Consider the following 22,660-nt stretch of genomic DNA (forward strand, 5'->3'; position numbering starts at 1 on the left):
ACTTAGGTTCTTGACATAGCTAAGGAACACTTTGTGGCTATCTTTGGAGTCATTGGCAATTTTTCTTTCAAAACTAGCCTTGGATGATTTAATGAGGGATCATAGTTTCTTGCTGATACTGATCATAGGTTCATAGGTAGCTACTAGGCTATCTGCCCTAGGGCATTTATAAGCCTAGCCAGAGTGTATTTGGCTTCCACCTCCCTATTAGATTAGCCTACTGTGCCTCTGTAAAGTAGGTCACAGAAGGTACCCTTTTAAGATTAGTTTACTGTGCCTCTGTCTAGTAGGGACACAGAAGAGATCCCAGAGGTGAATTTGCAATTTCCCATCCACGCATCCAGATTTCGCTTGAAGAGGGTCAGCAAGGGGCTATGTCTAACATGAATTGGGATTCTATTCCAGAGTGAGGGGAGCCTCTGGGAAATGAATCTGTCCCTCCAGCATGTCCTATTTATCTTTGTGCTGAGGTTTCGGTCCCTGGAGCATGTAGCTCTAAGGGACTTTGATTTTTTGAGGTGGAGCATGTCCATTAATTCTGGGTTTGACATGGCTTTGTACGTCAGGCATAGATCGCCTCTGATTAGGCAGTAAGCTACTGAGTAGAGCTGGAGTTTCTTTAGTAGAGCTGCATAGGACATCTGCTTGTAGCCCATGATCCTCTTGATGAGGTACTTTTGGGGTCTCTCCAGTTGCTTCAGGTGTCGGGTAAGGTACATCCCAAAAGGGGCATTGTATTCAATTATGGGCCTGATGAGTGACGAGTAGAGGGGCACAATGACCTCTCTTGATCTAGATGCGAACCCTTTCGTGATAAGGTGGGCTATATAGAAGGTCTTTCTAACCACTTTGGCTATGTGATTATCAAAGGAGAGATTACTATCAGCGTTGGACCCAAATCTCTAATTACTTCTTCCGTACTTAATGGATTACCACCTATATGGTAATTTGTGGGCACCTTGTTTTTCCCAAAGGGGATGACTATGCACTTTTTAGCATTTAGCTTAAGGCCGTGGCTCTGGCACCAAGCATCCATCTCTGTGAGACCCTTTTGGAGGATGCTTGTGTCAGCTGGAGATTCGATTATGGCCCCCAGTTTGCAGTCATCTGCAAACTTCATCAGCCATAATCCCCCTCGTGTTAGCCTGAACCTCAGAGAAGTATATACCAAACAAGAGAGGTCCCAGAACTGAGCCCTGTGGGATGCCACTTGTAACTGGTTTGGATTCGGACATGGCACCTGCAATTCTGACCATTTGGGTTCTATCTCTGAGCCAGTTTGCAACCCATCGTGTGATATAGGGGTTGATATTTAAGCTGGTAAGCTTATTTATGATGCTCAAGTGGGGTATTGTGTCAAAGGCTTTTGCGAGGTCCAGGTAGGCTGTGTGGACTACCTTGCCCTCATCTATGGCTTTGGCAACTGTTTCAAAGAAATCAACTAGGTTTAAGAGGCAAGATCTGCCCTTAACAAAGCCGAATTGGGTAGGGTCCAATGTCTGGAGGCTCCCAATGTCTTTGTTTATGAGTTCCATGATAATATGCTCCATATCTTTACAGACCAGACTAGTCAGGCTTATGGGGCGATAGATTCTGGGGTCCGTTGTGGCACTACCTTTGTGGAGTGGGACCACTGTAGCAGTACGCCATTCTTTGGGTACATATCCTGTAGTAAGGCTAAGTTTGAACAGTGACTTAATGTGAGGGTTCAGTTCTTCTTGGAGCTCGTGTAAGACACAGCCTGGGACACCGTCCAATCCCATAGATGCTGTGTTTTTTGCTTTGGAGAGGGCAGCTTTCACCTGTGCATCTGTGATGTCAGGGAGGTTACATTCAGTTGGGATAGGCATTTGCTCCTTTGGGGGTGAAGGGGGGAGACGTTTGCACTGAATCTGTCTGCCAGGATGTTGGCTATGTCTGTAGGTTCGGTATATTTTGTACCGTTATGCAACAATTCAGAGCATATCTGGGAGTTTCTGCCCATGTTCCTGACATAACTAAAGAAGGCCTTGTGATTATCTTTAGTGTCTAGGGCAATTTTTCTTTTGAAACTGGCCTTTGATGATTTTATGAGGGATTGAAGTTTCTTGCTAATACTGATCAAAGATGCCCTCCCTTTTTGGGATTTTGCTCTGTCATGTAGTAGCTTCCTCCTTCTGTTGTATAGCTTATTTATGGCCGGGGTCCACCAGACCAGTCTCCTGTTTTTGGAGGAGTGAGTCTTGGTTTTATTTGGGATAGCACAATCCATGCATTCCTGCAGGTGCTCATATAATGCATTTGTAAAGGATTGTGCGGATTGGGCTGTATTATCCTCTGGCCCAGGGGCTTTGAAGGATTCCACCTCAGTCTTGAGAAGTGCAAAGTTGGCTTTTGAGAAATTCTTTACACTGATTTCCTTGGCTGGGGGTGGGGACGGAATATGGATGTCCAGGGAAATTTGTTTATGGTCTGATCTTACCAATGAGGGGTTTACCTCTGGTGTGGAACATAGAGTCCCCATGTTGGTGATGACCAGGTCCAATATGTTGTTCCCTCTTGTGGGAGTGGTGACCAGTCGTTCCATTGCGTTAGAGTTTATAAATTCAAGGAACCGTTGGGCGAGGGTGTTTGGGCTTGAGTAGTTTTCCCAGTCAATGTTTGGGTAATTGAAGTCACCCAATAACATAGTGTTTGGAGAGACCTTCATATTCTCCAGTGTACTCAGGAATGCCAAGTGGGGTTCCTGTAATAGGGAGGGTGTTCTGTAGCAGGCTACAAACTGAAAGGCAGTTTTGCCCACTGTTAGTTGCACATGGATAGTTTCTGATGCTTTGTGCAGTGCCACTAACCTGGATGTGTAGGTATCTTTGATGAATATAGATACTCCCCCTCCTTTTGTGCTTCGGTCCGAGTTTTGGGGTCGAAATGCATGGTATGAGTTATAACCTGGTAGTGCTGGGGTGCTCTCAGGAGCCTTGAACCAGGTTTCTGTTACTGCACAGACATCGATTTTCTCCATACTGAGGAGAGCCTTGAGTGCGTGCTTCTTGAGGTTTAGACTTCTGGCATTGAGTAGCATTACCTTTAGTTTTTTTATCCTTCGGTTGTCTATGGAGGTGGGTTTGTCCTTTGAGCCTTGCCTAGAAAAGGCACTATGGGGGTGGCAAGAGCCTTGGCCAGTATACGAAAGCCTAAGGGTGACAGGTGCAAGCCGTCCCTAGCGAAGCAACATGGCTTGTCGAGCATGTCATCCCAGGCTGACAGACACTGGATCCCCTTTGAATGACACCAATACTTTAGCCAATTGTTGAAACTGGTAACTCAACTCAAACGAGAAACAAACTGGCAAAACACAAAAAAACTGCCAACTCCTAATCCAGCATGAGCCAGGCAATCAGGCACAGGTACTGCCAAGAAAATAAATCAAAGAAACGTACTACTAACAGAAATCTGGAACAGTTGGTTCAGTCATTTGTTCCAGTTCTACTATTGATGTACCAAGTTCAGTTCCACAAGTTACTGGAAACATTAATTTCTTGATTTGTTCCATTTCTTCTGTTGGAACTTCGGATTCTGTGGCCCTAAAAAACGGCCGTTATTAGAATTGTTATTGTAATTGTACTGTCTATTGCTCACATACTGAGGGGGACCATTTTTATTGGCATTTGCTTGTATTCTGTTAATATGTCTCGGGCCTTGACTCTCTGTTTCATCAGGAACAGAGTCAGGATCATTCTCACTCAAAAATGAATGTTGGTCCAATCTCTCATTCCTTAAGTCTTTCACATTAGTAGTACGTGAACCACTTAGTTTCATGTAAGCTGTATTGTTCGAGTACGATAGTCTGTCTCTCGTTAGTTTTTTATTTTTGGTTGTTTTTGATTTTTCAACAAACAAATCTATGCTCGTAAAAATACGAGCATAGTCAAATCTATAACGTTCAAAGTCTAGATCATTTTTCAAACCTGTGTCCAAAACAGACACCTCGTTGGTCAATTTGTCAATCTGGATATTGTAATGCTTAATCATTACATCAAGTAGCTGCATGCCCTGAGCATCAAAAAGTAATGCCAGTTCTTTGTTAAAGTCAGAGTCAAAAAATAATCCAGTGGGGCAAAAGGAAGACCTTAACCCCTTAGGAATCAACTTCTCCGACTGGCATTGCCTAAAGTACTTCACTTCAAGTTGTAGTCTTTTTAGTTTTAAAAGTTTTGAATCAAAACTTTTCAATTTATCTACAATGGTAGTGTTACTTACTGTGGAGTCAGGGGAGTCCATGGCCGGTTGTTCCTGTCTTGTATCAAAGTTCATGTTGTCCAGGTTTTTAATCCAAACATCCATGTTAGGAACTCCAATAAGCTCATGGTGCTGCTGGTTGTTACTTAAAGGTGGAAAATGATGGTCATACATAATTCCAGTTAACGGAATAGCATTACGATCCAATGTCAATGCCCGTGATATACAAGGTGGTTGGGTTGGTGGTATTGTCCCAGTTGAAGAGTTACTCAAAGGTAAAGAACCAACAACATCACCTGGCCTCGCTGAAGCGGTAATTGGTTGTCCTTCATACTCTGCTGGTCCAGACGTATTATGGTGGTTGTCACGTTGTTCCATAACATCCAGTTTCATGGAAATAACATCCATGCGTTGAGATAGTTCACGTATAAGGAGATACAAATTGTTAGTGTCATTGTCGGTCTCAGAATTAAATAGCCTAGGACTAGCAGGACTAGAAGGTTGGCCAGACGACATACTAGTAACTCAACTCAAACGAGAAACAAACTGGCAAAACACAAAAAAACTGCCAACTCCTAATCCAGCGTGAGCCAGGCAATCAGACACAGGTACTGCCAAGAAAATAAATCCAAAAAACGTACTACTAACAGAAATCTGGAACAGTTGGTTCAGTCGTTTGTTCCAGGTCTACTATTGATGTACCAAGTTGAGTTCCACAAGTTACTGGAAACATTAATTTCTTGATTTGTTCCATTTCTTCTGTTGGAACTTAGGATTCCGTGGCCCTAAAAAACGTCCGTTATTAGAATTCTTATTGTAATTGTACTGTCTATTGCTCACATACTGAGGGGGACCATTTGTTCCAGATTTCTGTTAGTAGTACGTTTTTTGGATTTATTTTCTTGGCAGTACCTGTGCCTGATTGCCTGGCTCACGCTGGATTAGGAGTTGGCAGTTTTTTTGTGTTTTGCCAATTGTTGAAACTGATCATTTTGTCTTTATACTGTGGCATCATTCTTGGCGAGGGCAAGATGCTACTCAAGGTCAGGGTCATACCAGCCTGGGCTACATGGTCAGAGAGCTCCTCTATGTCTCTTTTCATGTAGTCCAGGGAGGTATGTCGATGTCTTTCCTTCTTGGAAATTTACTCTTTTCTGTACTAGTTTCCTCCTTCTGTTGTATAGCTTGTTTATGGCAGGGGTCCACCAGACTGGTTTCCTTTTCTTGGAGGAGTGAGTCTTGGTTTTACTTGGGATAGCACGATCCATGCATTCCTGCAGATGCTCATAGAGTGCCTTTGTAAAGGTTTCAGCAGCTTGGACAGCATTGTCCTTTAGCATGGGGGCTGTGAACCTTTCCACCTCAGTCTTAAGTAACGTGAAGTTTGCTTTTGACAAGTTTTTCATGGTAGTTTCCTTGATTGGGGGTGGGGGCGGAATGTGGATATCCAGAGTGATTAGTCTATGGTCTGTTCTAACCAGCGAGGGGTTGACCTCCGGTGTGGAACACCGGTCGCCCATGTTGTTGATGACCAGGTCCAATATGTTGTTCTCTCTGGTGGGGGTGTTGACCAGTTGATCCAGGGTGTTTGAGTTTATAAATTCTAGGAAGCATTGGGCAAGGGAGTTAGTACTTGAGTAGTTCTCCCAATTTATGTTTAGGTAATTGAAATCACCCAGTATTAAGGTGTTTGGTAGGACCTTCATATTTCCCAGTGTCTCCAGAAATGCAGAATGGGGGTCCTGGGCTATGGTGGGTGATCTGTAGCAAGCTACAATTTGGATTGCAGTTTTGCCCATTGTTAGTTGCACATGGATGATCTGTAATGCATTGTGCTGTGCCACTAACCTGGAGGTGTGGGTATCCTTGATGAATATGGATACACCCCTGCCTTTTGTGTTTTGGTCCTGGTTCTGTGGCCGAAAGGTATGATATTAGTTATAGCCTAGTAGTGCTGGGTTGCTCTCAGGAGCCTTAAACCAGGTTTCTGTTACTGCACAGATGTCGATGTTCTCCATACAGAATGGCTAAACCCCATATTTTTTGTCAGGCAGCTCTGTAGACTTCTACTTAAGACTAAACCCCATATTTTTGTCAGGCATCTCTGTAGACTTCTACTTAAGACTAAACCCCATATTTTTTGTCAGGCAGCTCTATAGATGTCTACTTAAGACCAAACACCATATTTTTGTCAGGCAGCTCTGTAGACTTCTACTTAAGACTAAACCCCATATTTTTGTCAGGCAGCTCTGTAGACTTCTACTTAAGACTAAACCCCATATTTTTGTCAGGCAACTCTATAGACTCCTACTTAAGCTTGTAAATGCTGGCATTATACTGCAGCACCATTGCTTTTAACTAGAGTACAGTATGTTCACATATCAGTTCAGTACTGTATGTGGCATGACCTTAGGTTCATAGGTAGGTACTAGGCTATCGGCCCTAGGGCCCATACAAGCCTAGCCAAAAAATGTACCCTGGCTTTCGCCACCCAAGAGAATTATTTTCCTGTGCCCCTGTCGAGCAGAGCCACAGAAGTGATCCCCGGGGTGAATTTCCCATTTCCCATCCAATCATCAAGATTTTACTTTTCTGGAAACCAATAGTGCATACTATATGTCTGTAATAATTTACAGAGTATGCAAGAATAAGCCTTTTGTGGTGTTCACTTTTCTAAAGGCCATAGTGCATATTGTATGTCTGTAATAAATAGCCTTTTCTACTTTTTGCTTTTTTGGAGGCCATAGTGCATATTGTCTAGCCATAACAGCAAGCCTTTATGTTATCAATTCCAGATGTCTTATAATGTTAAAAAAATATAAAACAGTTTAACAGAAAACCCACTATCTAAATGCAGTAATGCCCTCTAGGTGCTGGGCATTACAGATAAATAACAAGCATTCCCTTCTCCTGTAGTGTTGGCCTCATAACACCCCTGAGTGTTTTATTATTCCCCTCTGGTACTCACCATGTAAGGTATTATTACATTATTGCATGTTTATTAACGGAACTAGTCCCACTAGTTCTTTACAAATGAGTTTGTGGGAATATAGCTACACAGTACAAACCCTGAACCACTTTATTAACATAACCAACCAAACTAAGCAATTTGCCTTTAGATTTGAAAGAGAGTATCAAGCAAAACCCTGAAGGATTCAGGGTGAAACTGCATATCTGATCTAGATAACAATAATTTCTTAACTAGTGCTTGGATCCACATAGACCTTTTCAGTCTCAACTCACTTGCTCATGTCAAACACTAGGCAAACTGAGTCTGGGGGACTCAAACCCAGGACTGATGCAGAGTATATTTGTAATAGCTATAGTCTTAAACTGCTGTGTTAAACACCAAACTAAAACTATTACCATATATCTAAGAGACAATTCTTTAATTACTGCTTCATTATGCTGACAAGAGGATCCAAGTATCTTCAGTCTGCAAGAAAGAGGTGACAGCAAAGAGGAACAAGAAGGATTAATAAGGAAGAGTTCCTGGGATCATAACAAAGGAAACCAGAAGGGGCACACTCTGAGTAAACACTAAGACCCTTTAATATTACAAAGAAGGCAGACCAAGCATTTATAGGCAGAACTATGGTAAGAGAAATTTGTAAACATTTTTCAACACTACTGAGTATAGATATTTTCTGTGTGTTCTAACATTGCAGTCACTATTCCTTAATGTTACAATTCCTCAAAGCTTTTCTCATTGTGATGTAGCTATTATAGCATCGCTGTTTGAGTGAGACTGCTGTACTCTGTATTGGAGATATTCTCCTTTCTCTACTACTGTGTGACCATGAAATCAGTTTATATAAATTGGGGGGGGGGGGATATCCTCCACATGGGTGACACAAAAACACTGTCTTCAATATGTGAATTAGTAGTTTAGGCTAGTTGCATTTTCAGTTGTGACAGAGATTTTGCTTTTCAGTTGTCTTTATTTTGATCACTTGCAGGGGAAGTGTATACAAACTAGTAATAGTATGGAACTTTAATCTCCCAGGACTGGACTGAACTGAACTGGATTATTCTGCCATAAGAGGTAGTCAGGACGAAAACTTGGTGGAACTAATGAATGTGCTAGGGTTCATGCATGCCATAAATGAACTGACCAAAAAGGAGAGACTGTTGGATCTGGTACTGGACACCTGGGCAGGCATCTAAGGCCTAGAGGTAGGGGCATCACTGAGCAACAGGACTACAACACAGTCTGGTTCAAATTGGAAATAAGCAGAGAAGCATACAAACACAATTAAGAGGGGAAACTTGAAGGAGTTGGACAGGAGAATGAAAGAAGAGCTGGTGGCTGGGAAAAGACAGTGAAGAGTGATGAATAATAGAAGAGGTTCAGCAGCTGGTAGTAGTGATGAGGGATGACCCTGGGAGATAAAGGAAGAGGGACAGAAGGAACAAGAGACAGAAAAAGTACAGTTCACAAAGGAAGCAAATGCTGTTGTTAATTATTAGGAGGGGGCTACAGGAAACTAAAGGAGGTGCTGGAAAAAGACAAGCAGAAATCTGATGTAGCAAGGGTGTTAGCTACAAGAATTATAAAAATGAGCCAAATCAAAGGAAGAGAGGGAATTGTCAGAAGGCATTGACAGTTATGTGGTTTGGGGAGTGATACCTTCAGATACATTTCAGGCGGAAAGAAAACTTCGTAAAAAGTTATTTGTGTAGAAAAGGATGAGAGGGAGGTAAAGGCAGCATTAGGGCATGTGAATACCCTACATGTAGTCTTCATATGTGAATACCCTACATGTAGTCTTCATATGTGAATACCCTACATGTAGTCTTCATATGTGAATACCCTACATGTATTCTTCATCTTTGTGTTCACTGGAAAGTAGGAAAGCAGAGTGCTGATGTAGTAAGCACCTGGTAGCAACAGATGAGAAGAATTCCATAGATAGTAGGATCGACACAAGTTAGATGAAGGAAGAGCTGAATGTTCTGAGCATGAGCAAGGCATAGAGTTCAAATGACATCCCTCCAAGGGTATGAAAGATGCTAGCTGATCTCGTATTCTTTCTTCTAAGAGATGGATACAACAGGCCTCTACAGTACGGAGAACTTCTACAATACTAGACAGTGGATTCCCTTTGAAACTCTAAGGACCCCAATGTAATCTTCTTAGCAGTGAGATGGAAAAAGTATAAATATGTGGAATATGTATTAAATCCAAGGCTGCAAGTACTCCAAGATACTGAGCCTTATAGGTAGTTATCCCCTGTAAAAACCTTTTATTGGCTATATAATGATTTTTAATAACAGTCTGTATTTTTGTGCAACTGCATCCTAAGTTTCAAAGTTGCATGACTTGCATTTGTGTCATTCACACTTCAAATAGGGAGTCTTGCTTGATTTCCTTAGCTTCTTATATTTGGTTTCACTCCCTTTCTATTCACCTTTGCTAAAACAGAGGGATGTCATCTGAACTCACTTCCACAAGTCTTTAACAAAAATAAACCCTGAAAACTTATAGATGAATTAATCTAATGTTACCTTTACCAAAACCAAGAAAAAATGAGAATGGTCATGTCTATTCACTTAGCTAAGCAGGCTCCAGTATCCTAAATAGTATGTGTTTATGCACAGTGGAGCACATCTAACTAAACTCCTGCACTTTTCTTACTGGGTTACATAGAAATTGATGGACACTCACTTACCACAAGCTATTCTGACTTCATTAAGGCCTTTGATGCAGTGCCAGTTATAGGTTGTTGTAGCATTGGTGGATGAATGGCTTTAGTTTGAAAATGCAATAATGTTGTACGTTTCACCATAATGTAATGCACTGTATGAGCTGGTGGAGCACTTTTGGGGGATTTTTTTCCCTTTTTCCCCTACAGTGTTACCATGGAGTTGGAATATATAATTAAGGGGTGCAGGGGGGCAGTCCCTACAAAAATACTTTTTATGTGTGATTTTTTGGATTTTCAACTCACTCGTTTCGATAATTATCTTTTGGAAACTGGAGTGATGAAGTATCCTTCAATCACTCAGAGGTAAACCACTAAAAAGAGAAGAGGGTATAATGTACAGATAGAGGGCTTCCAGTATTAGCTGTAGCATAAGCAAAGACTTTACTATGTAGTGAGTATGTGGAGCCATTTTGGACAGTTGAGAGTGAGTACTATAATGAGAGAGATGAGGTAAGTATCAGAGGCCAGGGCTGGGCATGCAAAAACAGCCAATCCCTAGTTTCTGCTTAGGTCAGTCTAGACAAACAAGTCTCTTTATGTCAATATGTGTGAAAGAATAATTAAATGAATACTTATTTTGCCCATTACACTGTGTTTACCTGATTTGTATCAGTCACATCTAAAAGCTGATTTGTTCCTCTGCCCTTTTCACCTGTCTTCTCGCCTCTTCTCCACTTTCAATGTTTTATAATTCATTTTTTACAAATAGTTTTGTATTTCAGCATTATTATTTTGTCATCAGCTAAAAAGTCTCCTGTCTCCATTTTTCCTTACCTTTCATCATCCTTGGGATATCACATTTTCTTCTCCTACCTAAAGGATTTTAACTTGTCATACCACTAGTCATAAAGTCCCAGTGCAGATCCAAATTACCTGATTTCCTTTGCTTCTTATACTTGGTTTCACTCCCTTTCTATTCACCTTTGCTAAAACAGTCATTTATGAGTGCCAATGTTCTTATGACTCGTTAAACCCTACAAGAACGCAAATTGCGATAAATTCTTCTGTTGTGTACCTTTGGGCATTTTAATACACTCAGTTTGTCAGTGAGATAGCATGACTCATAACACTCTTAAACTGATTTCCTGCCACTTGTTGGGATGTATTGCCTTTTATTTCTGACAGTGATCAGAAACAGGCAGGAGCTATTTTTTTCTATGCAATGTCAAAAATGAATACTCCTTGTATAGCACAAGGAAATGTCTGAAGTTAAAATTCTTAATCCTTGGAGAATAGGTTTCAGAAAAATGCATGCTGCCTTTTAACCTGTTGAATTACTAGAAGTAACCAAAGGGTGTTATAAGCCTGTTCAGCCATGATCACTGCTATGTTAAGAGATGCCTCCCTTTTCTCATATGTACTTTGTAGTACAGGGCACATTGTGATTTATGTCCCACTGTAAACAGTTACCTGTTGTCTCATTAAGGTCTTATTTTCCATCTCTTCTCTGTTCTTCACAGCATATTGGCCTGGCCATGTTCTTACCTGAGAAGAGACCAAAGAGGATGCAGCAGATGTCTTATGGGGTACTAAATCTACCTCGAAACCCCATATTAGACTGGTCATTTGGACATTCCCTCATCAATTGTCATGTGGAACATCACTTATTTCCAAATCTCAGTGACCAGCTATGTCTCAAGGTAAACTGGAAAAATAAGATGTGTGCAAGGGTATTTATGTGTTTTCTCTATGTGTGTGCTCATACGCATGCATGTGTGATTGCATCTATGCTTGTCAGTGTGTGTGTGTGTGTGTGTGTGTGTGTGTGTGTGTGTGTGTGTGTGTGTGTGTGTGTGTGTGTGTGTGTGTGTGTGTGTGTGCCTGTCTAATGATGTACCTCTTTATTTCTGACCATGAAAGGATGCAACCAATGGAGATATTATATGTACTTGCAGCTACCAGGTTTAAAAGACTTAAGGATAAGTAACCTATTTAAGACAATTCTGGAATGTTGTGAATATCTATGATTAATGTGGTTATTAAGATAATGTAGCAAGAGACTGAATAACAGAAAAATTGTGTTTTTTTTAATTTCTCCAAATCTTTTGGGTTTATAATACCATGATGGGAATGGACCCCATTCCTAAGTCAAAGTATGATTAAAGTTCATGAAATTAGTGTTGTTTCAGTCTTTGATGTCAGACAAAAATGCTCTTCGCAGCACCCACAATGTGCCCAGTAACACCTCCTTCTGCAATTCGTATGAGGTTACATGTATTGGTAACACATCTAAATATGATTGTAAATTCTTTTTTATAAGACCTGTTGCTTCTACTACTATTGGAACTGTCTGGGTATCTTTCTTCCACATTGCTCTTGTTTCTGCCTACAGTTCCTGATATTTTATAACTTTGTGTCTCTGTGTACACAAAACACAGTTGTCACTGGGTGTGGTGATTTCAGTGATCAATGCTACTTTTGTCTTCTTTTCATGGACTACTATATCCAGTTTTCTAGCGTCTATCTTTTGAACTGCTGGTAATGGGTGATCCCATGTGATATAAACTTAATTTTCTATGATGGTTTGTGGCTCATGTTTCCAGTGTTTTAGGCCACTTCAATACCATAATGTTTGCACAATCCCCAGTGCAACAGTCTTGCTATATTATTATGCCTTGCAGTATACAGTCCTTCTGCCATTAGTATGTCACAACCAGCAACGCAGTGTGTGACTGTTTCCAATTTGGTTTTACAAAACCTACATTTATCTGTTTCTCCCACATGTTCAATGGACTTTGTAAACCGGCATGTACGTAGCCCACTATCTTGGGCTATCTTAACCTTTCATCTCTTGATTTGAAGTCACCTCTCCTTAATCATTCTTGTGTTCGTTCCTGTTCAACGTGATGTCCTTGCAGAAGTTTTCTATACTTGCAACTATATTTATGCATTTTCCTCATTTCTTGCCTTTTCACCTGGTTCTTCACCTTATATTCTTTCTTTTGTTTTTTGGCACATTCAGTTGATGCTTGATTTTTATCTACTTCTGGTTTGATTTCCATTCCTGCTTGATGCCGATATGTTTCTGCTAGATTAAGCAGAGAAGTCGTCTTACATGTATTCTCCTCATGTTTCAAAACTTCCACTACATTTGGGTCTGGTGAAGTCAGCAGATATGTGTGGAGTCCCAAGATTGCAGATCTATACATGTAATCATTTTCAAGGAGGCCCATCCCTCCTTCGGAATGGCGAATATATAATCTTGGTATACACTGATGTTTATAAATCATTTGGTGAGCATGAAGCAGCCATCTTGTTTTCCTAATCTATCCAATACGTTTTGGGGCAATCACCCCAAAACTATATGTTAGGACAGGAAGAGCAAATTGGTTTATAGTTTGGATTTTGTTCCTAGATGTCAGCGCTGTTTTCAGAATTAATTTAAGTCTTCTAAAGTATTCCTTACTGAGTTTTATTTGCAGTTGTTCATGTTTTATTTTTGATCTGTCATCAGTTCCCACATATTTATACACTCTGTCTTGCTCTAGTTTTTTGATATCGCATTCTTGTCCCAAACTGATGTTTTCCTGCTTTAAAGGTTGCTTTTGCACATTTATCAAGATCAAATGACATTCTTATATCATCTGAAAAAGTTTTAACAACTTGCAGTTCTGCTTTCAGTTCCTCATTTGATGAGCTATACAGTTTTAAATCATTGACAAAGAGAAGATGAGAAGTCTTTACACTTTGTTGTTTTCTAGGAACCAAATAATAGTCATGGCCTAAGCTGTTAAGTAGACAGCTTAATGGGTTAAGGACAAGGCAGAAAAGTAGCGGTAACAGAGAGTCACCCTGGAGTATCTCCCTTTGAATTTTTATTCCTGGAATAATAATTTGTGCTTTATCATGGCTTAATTGCAAAGTGGTCCTCCACTGTTTCATGGCACTGTAATGTAGTTGATTAGTGTAGGGTGTATCTTATACATTTGTAAGCACTCTTTTATCCATGAATGTGGGATACTATAAAATGCTTTTATGTAGTCAGTCCATGCCATAATTAGATTCTTCCCCTTTTTATAGTTCTCCACTATGACTTTATTTAACAACAAATGATCCTTTGTTCATATGACTTTCTTTTATTGCCCTTTTGTTCTACTGCCGTAATTGAGTTTTCTTCTAAATGGCTATAAACTCTGTCGGCATCAATTCCCATGTATAGTTTATACGTAGTCAGAAAGCAACCTGAACAATTGCTTCCCATTCCACTGGTTTCCCCTTAATTTGGATATCCACTGCTCTGTCTGAACCAGATCCTCTACACTGAATCCTTCACTTCGCAGGTCCTCCATAACCTCAGTTTCTATTTCTTTAATTTCTTCATTACTAATCCTCTTTTCTACTTTTCCTCTTTGTTTTCTTATTTTTTTGTATTGTAAAGTTTTCCATGTCAGGATTCCTTTGCCTGTATTTCTCTTCAAATACCTTTGGCACTGCTCTTTTTGTATTGGTTAGTTTTGCTTTCTCCTTTGTATAAATATTACACCATATTAAATCTCTTTTTCTTTCCCATGTCCATATTTCTTCTTCAGATGCCTCCTGATCTTCCTGTTTCTCCTTAATTTGGGGACTCGTTACATCATGCAGTGATGTAACCTGTGTTAGACTTTCTACACCAAATCCTTCACTTGGCAGGCACTCCATAACTACTTTATTAATCTTCTTTTCTATATTCCCTCTTTGTGATATTATTTTTTATTGTGATTTTCCATATCTGAGTGCTTTTAACCATATTTCTCTTTGAATATCTTTATTTTTATTTATATTGATTAATTTGACTTTCTCTTTTGCATAAATATTGCACCATATCAAATCTCTCTTTCTTTCCCATGTCCATGTTTTTTTTATACTTTTCAAAAATTTCTAGGTTTTGTTGTTTATATTTTCGCAGTGCCTCGGATGCTTCTTTTTCCAAACAGATCAAAGTTTCTAGATCTGTTTTTCACAAATCTGTTGTATTAATGTATACAAGTTGTTATTTGAAGCTTCTGACAGTTTTTCTTGTGGAAGTATTTTTCTTTCCTCTAATTTCTCTCTTATTGTATATCTTGTGTCTTTAAATTCAGGGCTTTTTGCATAACAGTAACAATACATAATTTCTTTCTTATCCTCAATTATCCACTTTATTGTCTTTATGGCTCTTCTTTGGCCTATCAGTTTTTGTGATTTCTGTGGACTGCTACTTCCTTCTACAACAGGTGGGGCCATTCTCCCCCTGGGCCTGGCCGGGCCCCATTGTAGGAATGTTTCCATATTTTGAGGATTCTACACTGTCATCTTTTCCAGTCCTGGCACCAGCGTGCCTACCAGGATTGGGCACTTTTTTATCCTGAGTCTTGGGCACCCAGCTATCCCTTTTAATTTTTAACCTACTTCTGCCCATGATATATGCTGTATAAATAACGTCTATATATCAGTGTCGCCTTGGTGAGATTTTGTAGAAAAGCAGGGTCCACCCTCACGAAGGTACTGACCAAGACTTGAGGATGAATACAATGTCAGCACTACTGCTCTTCTTTTCTGTTTGACTTATCATCTCTCCATTCGGACCCCGCCTCTTACTGTGCCTGTGTGCGCAGCAGAGTGGACAAGGAAGTCACAGAATAAACTGTTTGTGCAGCAGATAACTTTATATCCATGGAGGACTAAGAAGGATTAAGTATATTATATCAGAAAGACATGGTGAAGTTGTGAGTCATGCTGAAATGTATTCAAATATCTTGTGATTTGATCTTTAGGGCAAAGCCCAAGTGACAACAGCCTTAACACATGTGAGTACACCTCAGTCTGACCTACATTTTGACCTTGTAGTACTTCTGTTATGTTTTGGGTTTTCTCATTATTTATTGACTGATGACTTTTTACCTTTTTGAATGATTTATAATGAAGTGCCTGTAGGTGGAGCTGGGACTCCATAGTCTCTCTCTTCCAAAAGATGGCATCACCTGTTTGTCTAAACATGCAAGATACTTACTGTAAATCAGACAATGCCTCTAAGTTACTAGTGATGATGTAAGATCATCCAGATTGCATTGTGCATGTACGTTGTTTGATATTTGTAATGGCACTGTAGGACATAATAAAATTATCAATAAAATTTAGAATGGCCCTGGCTGCTGCATTATGTGAAATAAAATATCCCTTATTAACAGATTGATAAAATCAGTGTCACAAGCAATCTGATTATCGGCATTCATAGCCTAAACTATCGATTCAGTAGTGAGACCAAACACATGGATGTGACTGTATTTCTTCTTTATATGTTTTACACCTGTTTTTGGTTTTCTGCTTTCAGGTGAAGCCAGTTGTCTCCAAGTACCTAACTGAACAGCATCTCCCTTACAATGAAGATACCTATTTATCACGCTTAAAGATGTTTATTCGTCAATATGAGGAGTTAATGGTCCATGCTCCCGCTATAACAGACCTCGTGGGCATCCAGTGAGAACTCTCATTTTGAATATTGTGAACTCAGCAACAAGTACATTGACTGTATTACATAGCAAGGGATGTGACTAAATGGGGGGATTATAGCTGTGAATCACCATTATACAAACTATAACTCCAGCACAGACTACACACACATATATATATATATATATATATATATATATATAAGCAAAAAGTATGATTTAATTCTTATTTCCACAAATGCTAACAGAGGTGCATTATGGGAGTACAGAGCCATCAGCTTTATTCAAAGCCCAGGAAGACTTCTTTGCTACATGTCGTTCTGAGATAATTATGAGAACTGTACTTTTGCATATGAAAGACTAATGTGACAGGGTTTCTGTATTAAAAAGAGTTACCTTGGGCCAGCAGTAAACCCACAGCTGTGAATGCCTACATTTATGCCCTTTACCATAGCTATAGTTGTATTCTAATAAGCAGTAATGGACAGGAAGAGAGGTGAATATCCCCAGAATATGGATGCTGGTTCTTGCACAGATACAGCTAGTCACTAGGGGATAGGGAAGAGTGTGAAGCAAAGTTAAGGGATCGTCAGGGGAGCGCTGCTATGTTTTCTTTAAAAAAATGTTACATTTCCATTCTGCCAGTTTTACAAATCTTTAAGCTGTAGCAAATGCACAAAAAGATATTCTCAACATTTTAGCTACAACAAGAATAGCACTAAAGATCCTCACTTGTTTAACTAAAACAAAATTCCTCCAAAGAACTAAAGTACTGCAACCTTTGTGTTGCAGAAAATGTAAACATTTCACTCTGTTAATAGAACTGTGAGCTTGTTGTGAGCTTCATGTAGGTTATCAGAAGGGACACAATCTGAGCATTCCATTCTGTTACATTCTGAATACCATAAAGAAACAATATATTTAGTAATGGTGACTTTTCCCTACAAAATGGCCAGTTTATTTATTACCCATATGCATATCAACATAATTCCTAAAATGAAAACAAAAAAAAAAAAAAAAAAGAAAGAAAAAGAAAATAAAACATAACTGCAGCAGAAATACACCTAAGTTAAACTATGCCATCCAAAGAGAACTTAGTAATAAGTGGGTGTTAGATCTGTTCGGGAGCACTAACATACGATTATATTCATGTTCCAATTGCCACAGGAGACTGGCTCAGCTGATATGAAGTGTCAGAAAAATGTAAATAATCTTAAATATTTATTTAGTTAATGTTATCAAGTGACTCTTCCAGTTTTATTATGAGTTGGAGAACAACACTTTTGCTGCCATCTAAACTGCCCAAAGAAGGATCATACATCAAAGAAAGAACAAAATGATGTTTTCTTTCTGTTATCACTGTTGCAGGAGGCATCTTCCCTTCTCCCTCCTATTTAGTATCACTTATCATCGTAATCTGTAAACAAAGGGGAAAAAGCCTGAATTCATTTTCTTTAGTAAACATAATGGAGTGGCTATGATTTTTGTAAACTTCATGTTGCTGATATTGAGTTAAAACGTTTTTCTGCAAATTAAAACTGCTATTGAAACATCCACATTTTCCACAAAAAGTTATTTTTAAGTAATAGTGGATGACATCTTATCATCTTACTAAAAGAAACTACCTACATGATGAAGATTTTTGCATAAACATCTGGAATATTTTACTTGGCAAAGTTCAAAGTACTTGCTAAATCTAAAAAAACAGGACCTACTAATTTTTTCAGTGCATGCTTCTTACAGTAGTGATGTTTCCACTGTTTTCCTATCTATAACCTTAATGACTAATCATGGTTGTACAGTTTATGGAAACTGTATCATACCCTGCATTGCTGTTAGGGGAAAAAAGTAGTGTAACAGTATGAGATAAAAATGTAAACTTTCCATGTGGCAAGCCATAAGATTTAGACACTAAATAATGAAGGCTAGCATTTTTTTTCAGTTCATTAAAAATGGAAATGAAAGCCAAAGTCATCTGGGCCCTGCTTTAAGGTTTATGTAAGCATCTAACACTTTTTAATAAATACTGAATATCTCGAAAATAGAAAACCTATGTTTAAATGAACACATTCTGCAAACATATTTCTTTGATCAAGATCTTTCCATAGTGACTTATGACCTTCCATAGTGACTTATGACCTCAAGATTGAAAATCAATTTGTATTAACCACAGAATTTGACAGAAACCTTGAGATTTTTGTCTGAAAACATTTACTTATGCATAACCTTTTCTAAAGCATGATTAAAATATGTTGTCTGTGGATTCCATGATATCTATTTCAGCTAAAATATATGTTGCTTTTAACCAGTGCTTCTCCAGTCCTTCTGCACATCAAAGTTGTTAGGGACTTAGTAAGTATAATATAATATGGCAAGAACAGAAGTACAGTGCCACTCCAGTCACACATCTATGTGCAGCTGCAACGATTCTTACATTGTAGCATGCTAGCGTGTTGCATATGCTGTCAGCTGGGTTGTCTTGGTCAACATTTAATCAAAGCAGAATACCACTAAGAAAAAAAGTCAAATTAATGTATTAGCAGAGTCTATGTACAGCAGACAGAGGAAAGTGCACATGTAAGATGTGTATTTTGAGATTAAGTACTCAGATAAACTTATGTATAACAAAAAAAAAAAGTATGTCCCTTGGATGAGACAATAAACTGAGGCCTCATCTGCCTGAGTTGATGGTAGCTTAGGTGGATGTAAAAAGAGCCCACAGTACTTATCAAAAAAGAGTCGGGAAAGTTTCCCTATGCCCTGGGCAAATTTCCCCTAGTCAGTATGAATAACACCTTATATCTCTCCTGAAAAGAGGCCACTAACCTAGTGGGAGTAACCCCGTCAAAAAAGTCTAAATAAAATAAAATAAATAAATATGATTATGCTTCAGTGTCTCCAGTAAAACTGAATGTTGTACAATAAGAAAAAACCCCACATCAATACACAATTGTTGTTGCAAAAAAAGTGTTTTGTAGGGACAAGTCACCCTCTACTATCACCCCCCCTGCACATGTGAAATGCTGTGGTTTCCACAATAATGATTCTAAAGATCTTTACTAACTCTGTGTCATACAAGCCTGGTTAGGTGAATACGTCCTTCCTCCAATGCCAAGTGACATTGAATTTAATATATTTATAATATATATGTGTGTTCAGAGCAATACTCAGGATATTTAATATGGTAACAGAGTACTTGATATTACTGCCATTTATTAACTACAGTCAGAGAAATAGGCACCAACAGGGGTAAAGAGGGAAAATTAAATAACAGAAAAAAAAGTTGGAGGATATTGAGAGCAAATATGCGAAAGTCATCTAGAGAATGAAGACAGGAAGTAGGAACAGAAGGAGATAAGAAGGTTTTAGGGAAGATTTATGCCATTTGAGAAAATGGCAAGTGAAAGCATCTACAAAGCTAATTTGAGATGGGGAGGAGTATGAAATGTCTTGGACTACAAGGTTTCCATGGTGATGCTAAAGCACTTATAGTAGCTGGTGGACATTTTGAGTATTGAGTAGCATGCATATCTCTCAACCTCTTAGCTCACAAATTCTAGACAAAATCAAAATTGAAAATAATATGGAGAGAAAGGGTTGAAATCAGGGACAAATTGAAATATCGCTTTTAGAAACTTAGAAAGCTGGAAGAAGAACATGTTTTGCATTAGCATGCATTTCCTGAAGAATATGAAGTGTGAATTTGAACAGCTGTCATTATTTAGTGACTTCATTCCTTAATGATTTTCCAAAAAAAAAAAAAATTTGATTTTATGAAGAACACACCAAAAATGTGATGCAAAAACTAGACATTCTGTACAATTCTGGACAGTTGAGAAGGATTTTGAAATGGCAAGCATAAGTCTGTTTAGGGACTGCCAAGAGCCCAGGGTGACTCTTTGGTTCTGTAACTGAATGGTCTTGGACTAACAGTTGTAGTAGCTACCAGTGCCATTGACTGAAAATGTAGACCTTTCTGGATGCCAATAAACTAAAATGGCAAACTGTTTTTCTTTCTAGCCAGTGTCATACTAGGGCAGTATATGGCTTATTGAAACTTTACAAAAATGCAAACGAAACAAGTGGAGTAAGGGAATCCAACAGTCACTGCTCACGGCATACTTCCCTAACAAACAAAGGGAATGATACCTTTATATGTATGGAACAGAATGTCAGAAATTGACATGAATCCTCAGTAAACGAAGGGGTTTACTCTTGTATTTAAGGATTAGCAGCTCCCTACTATATATGCAAATGAAATATAGAGTTCAGCTCACTGTTGAATCTTTATATAATAAACCTAGCTTAGCTATTGCAAGAACAGGGTCTTGATGCCATAGAAAGTCAGCATATTCTAGACAGGTAAGGCAAGGGGTTCCACCAGGGCTATCCTAGTATCCTGTAAGAGCACATGTTTAATCATGTAAGAGAGCTCAGGCTTGTGCTGTGAGTTGTTTCAACATCTCCATGCCATTATCTGAAACAAGGAAAATCTGTCTGGTCTAGGTTTCAAGGTCTTAGAAATACTGATGCACATTTCTATTTATTTGTCTAAAAGTGAAACAATGTACCTCACACAAAAATATTCTTAGCTATGGAATATATGGACTATATTTTTACTTATAATAAGGTTCAACATTTCTTGAATCTTTTTATCATGCTAAATATGCACAAGTACTCCTAAATTTTCATATTAATGACAGACAGCAGATTAAACTTTTAACTATACCTTTAAATCTCAGAAAATATGTATTTTGGGTCAGTGGGACAGGGATAACAAATTAACCTTAGATCATACCTTTTCTTGCTTATTTCTGTCATCCTTTTGAGTACTGGTTATCAAAAATAGCATTTCTTCCAACATTTTGATACTTGACATGATCTGAAAATGTTCCCACAACATGTCAAGACTTCCATAGTCACCGTCTGTACTGCATCCATTAGCATATTGTTCTGATTATTCACCATAATTGTCATACAGCCACATTCACATGCACCTAACTGCACTCACAGTTTCCTTGGGAGAACTTTTTTCTGATGTTCTCATTTCTATGAAAAAGAGACAATATATATGGTGGGTTTATTCTCCCCCCTTTTTGTGCTCACATTCTGTAACCCCAGTTATCATTCAATAAGATTTATGACAATCTCACTAGTCAAGTTACAACAATTACTCACATAATTCTTAGGAGCAGCTTCTATACAGTTGCTCCTAAGAATTTCCATGCATTATAAAACATTTTTTACAAGAATCAAGTCTGCCTGCATCTTCAGTTTGGGGGCTTTGTCCTTGCAACCATGCCCTCTGATTATACTTATTCTGAGTTCACAGAAACACAGAGAAAAGAGAAAAGTTATACAAAAAATTAAATACCCCTCCTTCTTATTTGATTTCTCCAACCAAAAAACAAAGCACTGTAACCATGACAAAAAGAAGCTCTGATGTATTAAAATGCTAGCAATGAAGACATGAATTTTTTTTGTGATGCTTTATATTACAACTGTAATCCCCACAATAAGCTGTAGTGTTCTGAATTCAATATCTATTCATATGAATTCATCTGCTTTTGTGTGAAAAAGATTCTTGTTAATAGTCATGCAAGCATAAATCAGTCCAAGTTTTTCGTCTGGATCTATGGTTAGTTAAATCAAATAAGATATATATGTACACACACACACACACACACACACACAATATGTATGTATATATAAATGTGTGTGTGTGTGTGTGTGTGTGTGTGTGTGTGTGTGTGTGTGTGTGTGTGTGTGAGTATATTTCTTTAAATCATCAATGAATTTTTAACAATCAAAAAGGTTCACTGACGTTCACAACTGTCAAAAAGAGCACACTGAACAAAAGTGATTGCAAATGTAAACACACAGCTTAGATTTGCAATCAATTAAAACAAACACTTTTGCATGGAGACTTTCGCACCCCAGTACCCCAAAAATTAACTATACTGTCTCCATGGTTGCACAATAGCAGAGAAAGAGAAGAATTTCTGAAATTAAATACTAGAGCTGAACTGCAACAGATCGACTGTAATATAATTCGACCACTGTAACCACCAATGAAAATTAACAAAACCATTGGCACACAACAAATATGTGCCACAACGAAACACATGGCACCCGTATATAAATATGTGTGTGTGTGTGTGTGTGTGTGTGTGTGTGTGTGTGTGTGTGTGTGTGTGTGTGTGTGTGTGTGTGAGTATATTTCTTTAAATCATCGATAAATTTTTAACAATCAAAAAGGTTCATTGACGTTTACAACTGTCAAAAAGAGCACACTGAACAAAAGTGATTGCAAATGTAAACACA

The 22,660-nt window shown here is 38.6% G+C and overlaps 1 protein-coding gene across 1 annotated transcript in view; it reads left to right on the plus strand.

Annotated features, from left to right (window-relative positions):
* FADS6 (fatty acid desaturase 6) overlaps positions 1–21,760 on the plus strand; it is a 328,797-nt gene extending 307,037 nt beyond the window's left edge. The window contains exons 5-6 of the mRNA XM_044085175.1: positions 11,387–11,566; positions 16,219–21,760. Of these exons, the coding sequence (XP_043941110.1) occupies positions 11,387–11,566; positions 16,219–16,368 (330 nt within the window). The 3' untranslated portion in view covers positions 16,369–21,760. The remainder of the gene's footprint in view (positions 1–11,386; positions 11,567–16,218) is intronic.
* The last annotated feature ends 900 nt before the right edge of the window (positions 21,761–22,660 follow it).

The sequence above is a fragment of the Protopterus annectens genome, chromosome 10.part0, assembly GCF_019279795.1.
Source record: "Protopterus annectens isolate FY-2018-M chromosome 10.part0, PAN1.0, whole genome shotgun sequence".
Lineage (NCBI taxonomy): Eukaryota > Metazoa > Chordata > Ceratodontiformes > Protopteridae > Protopterus > Protopterus annectens.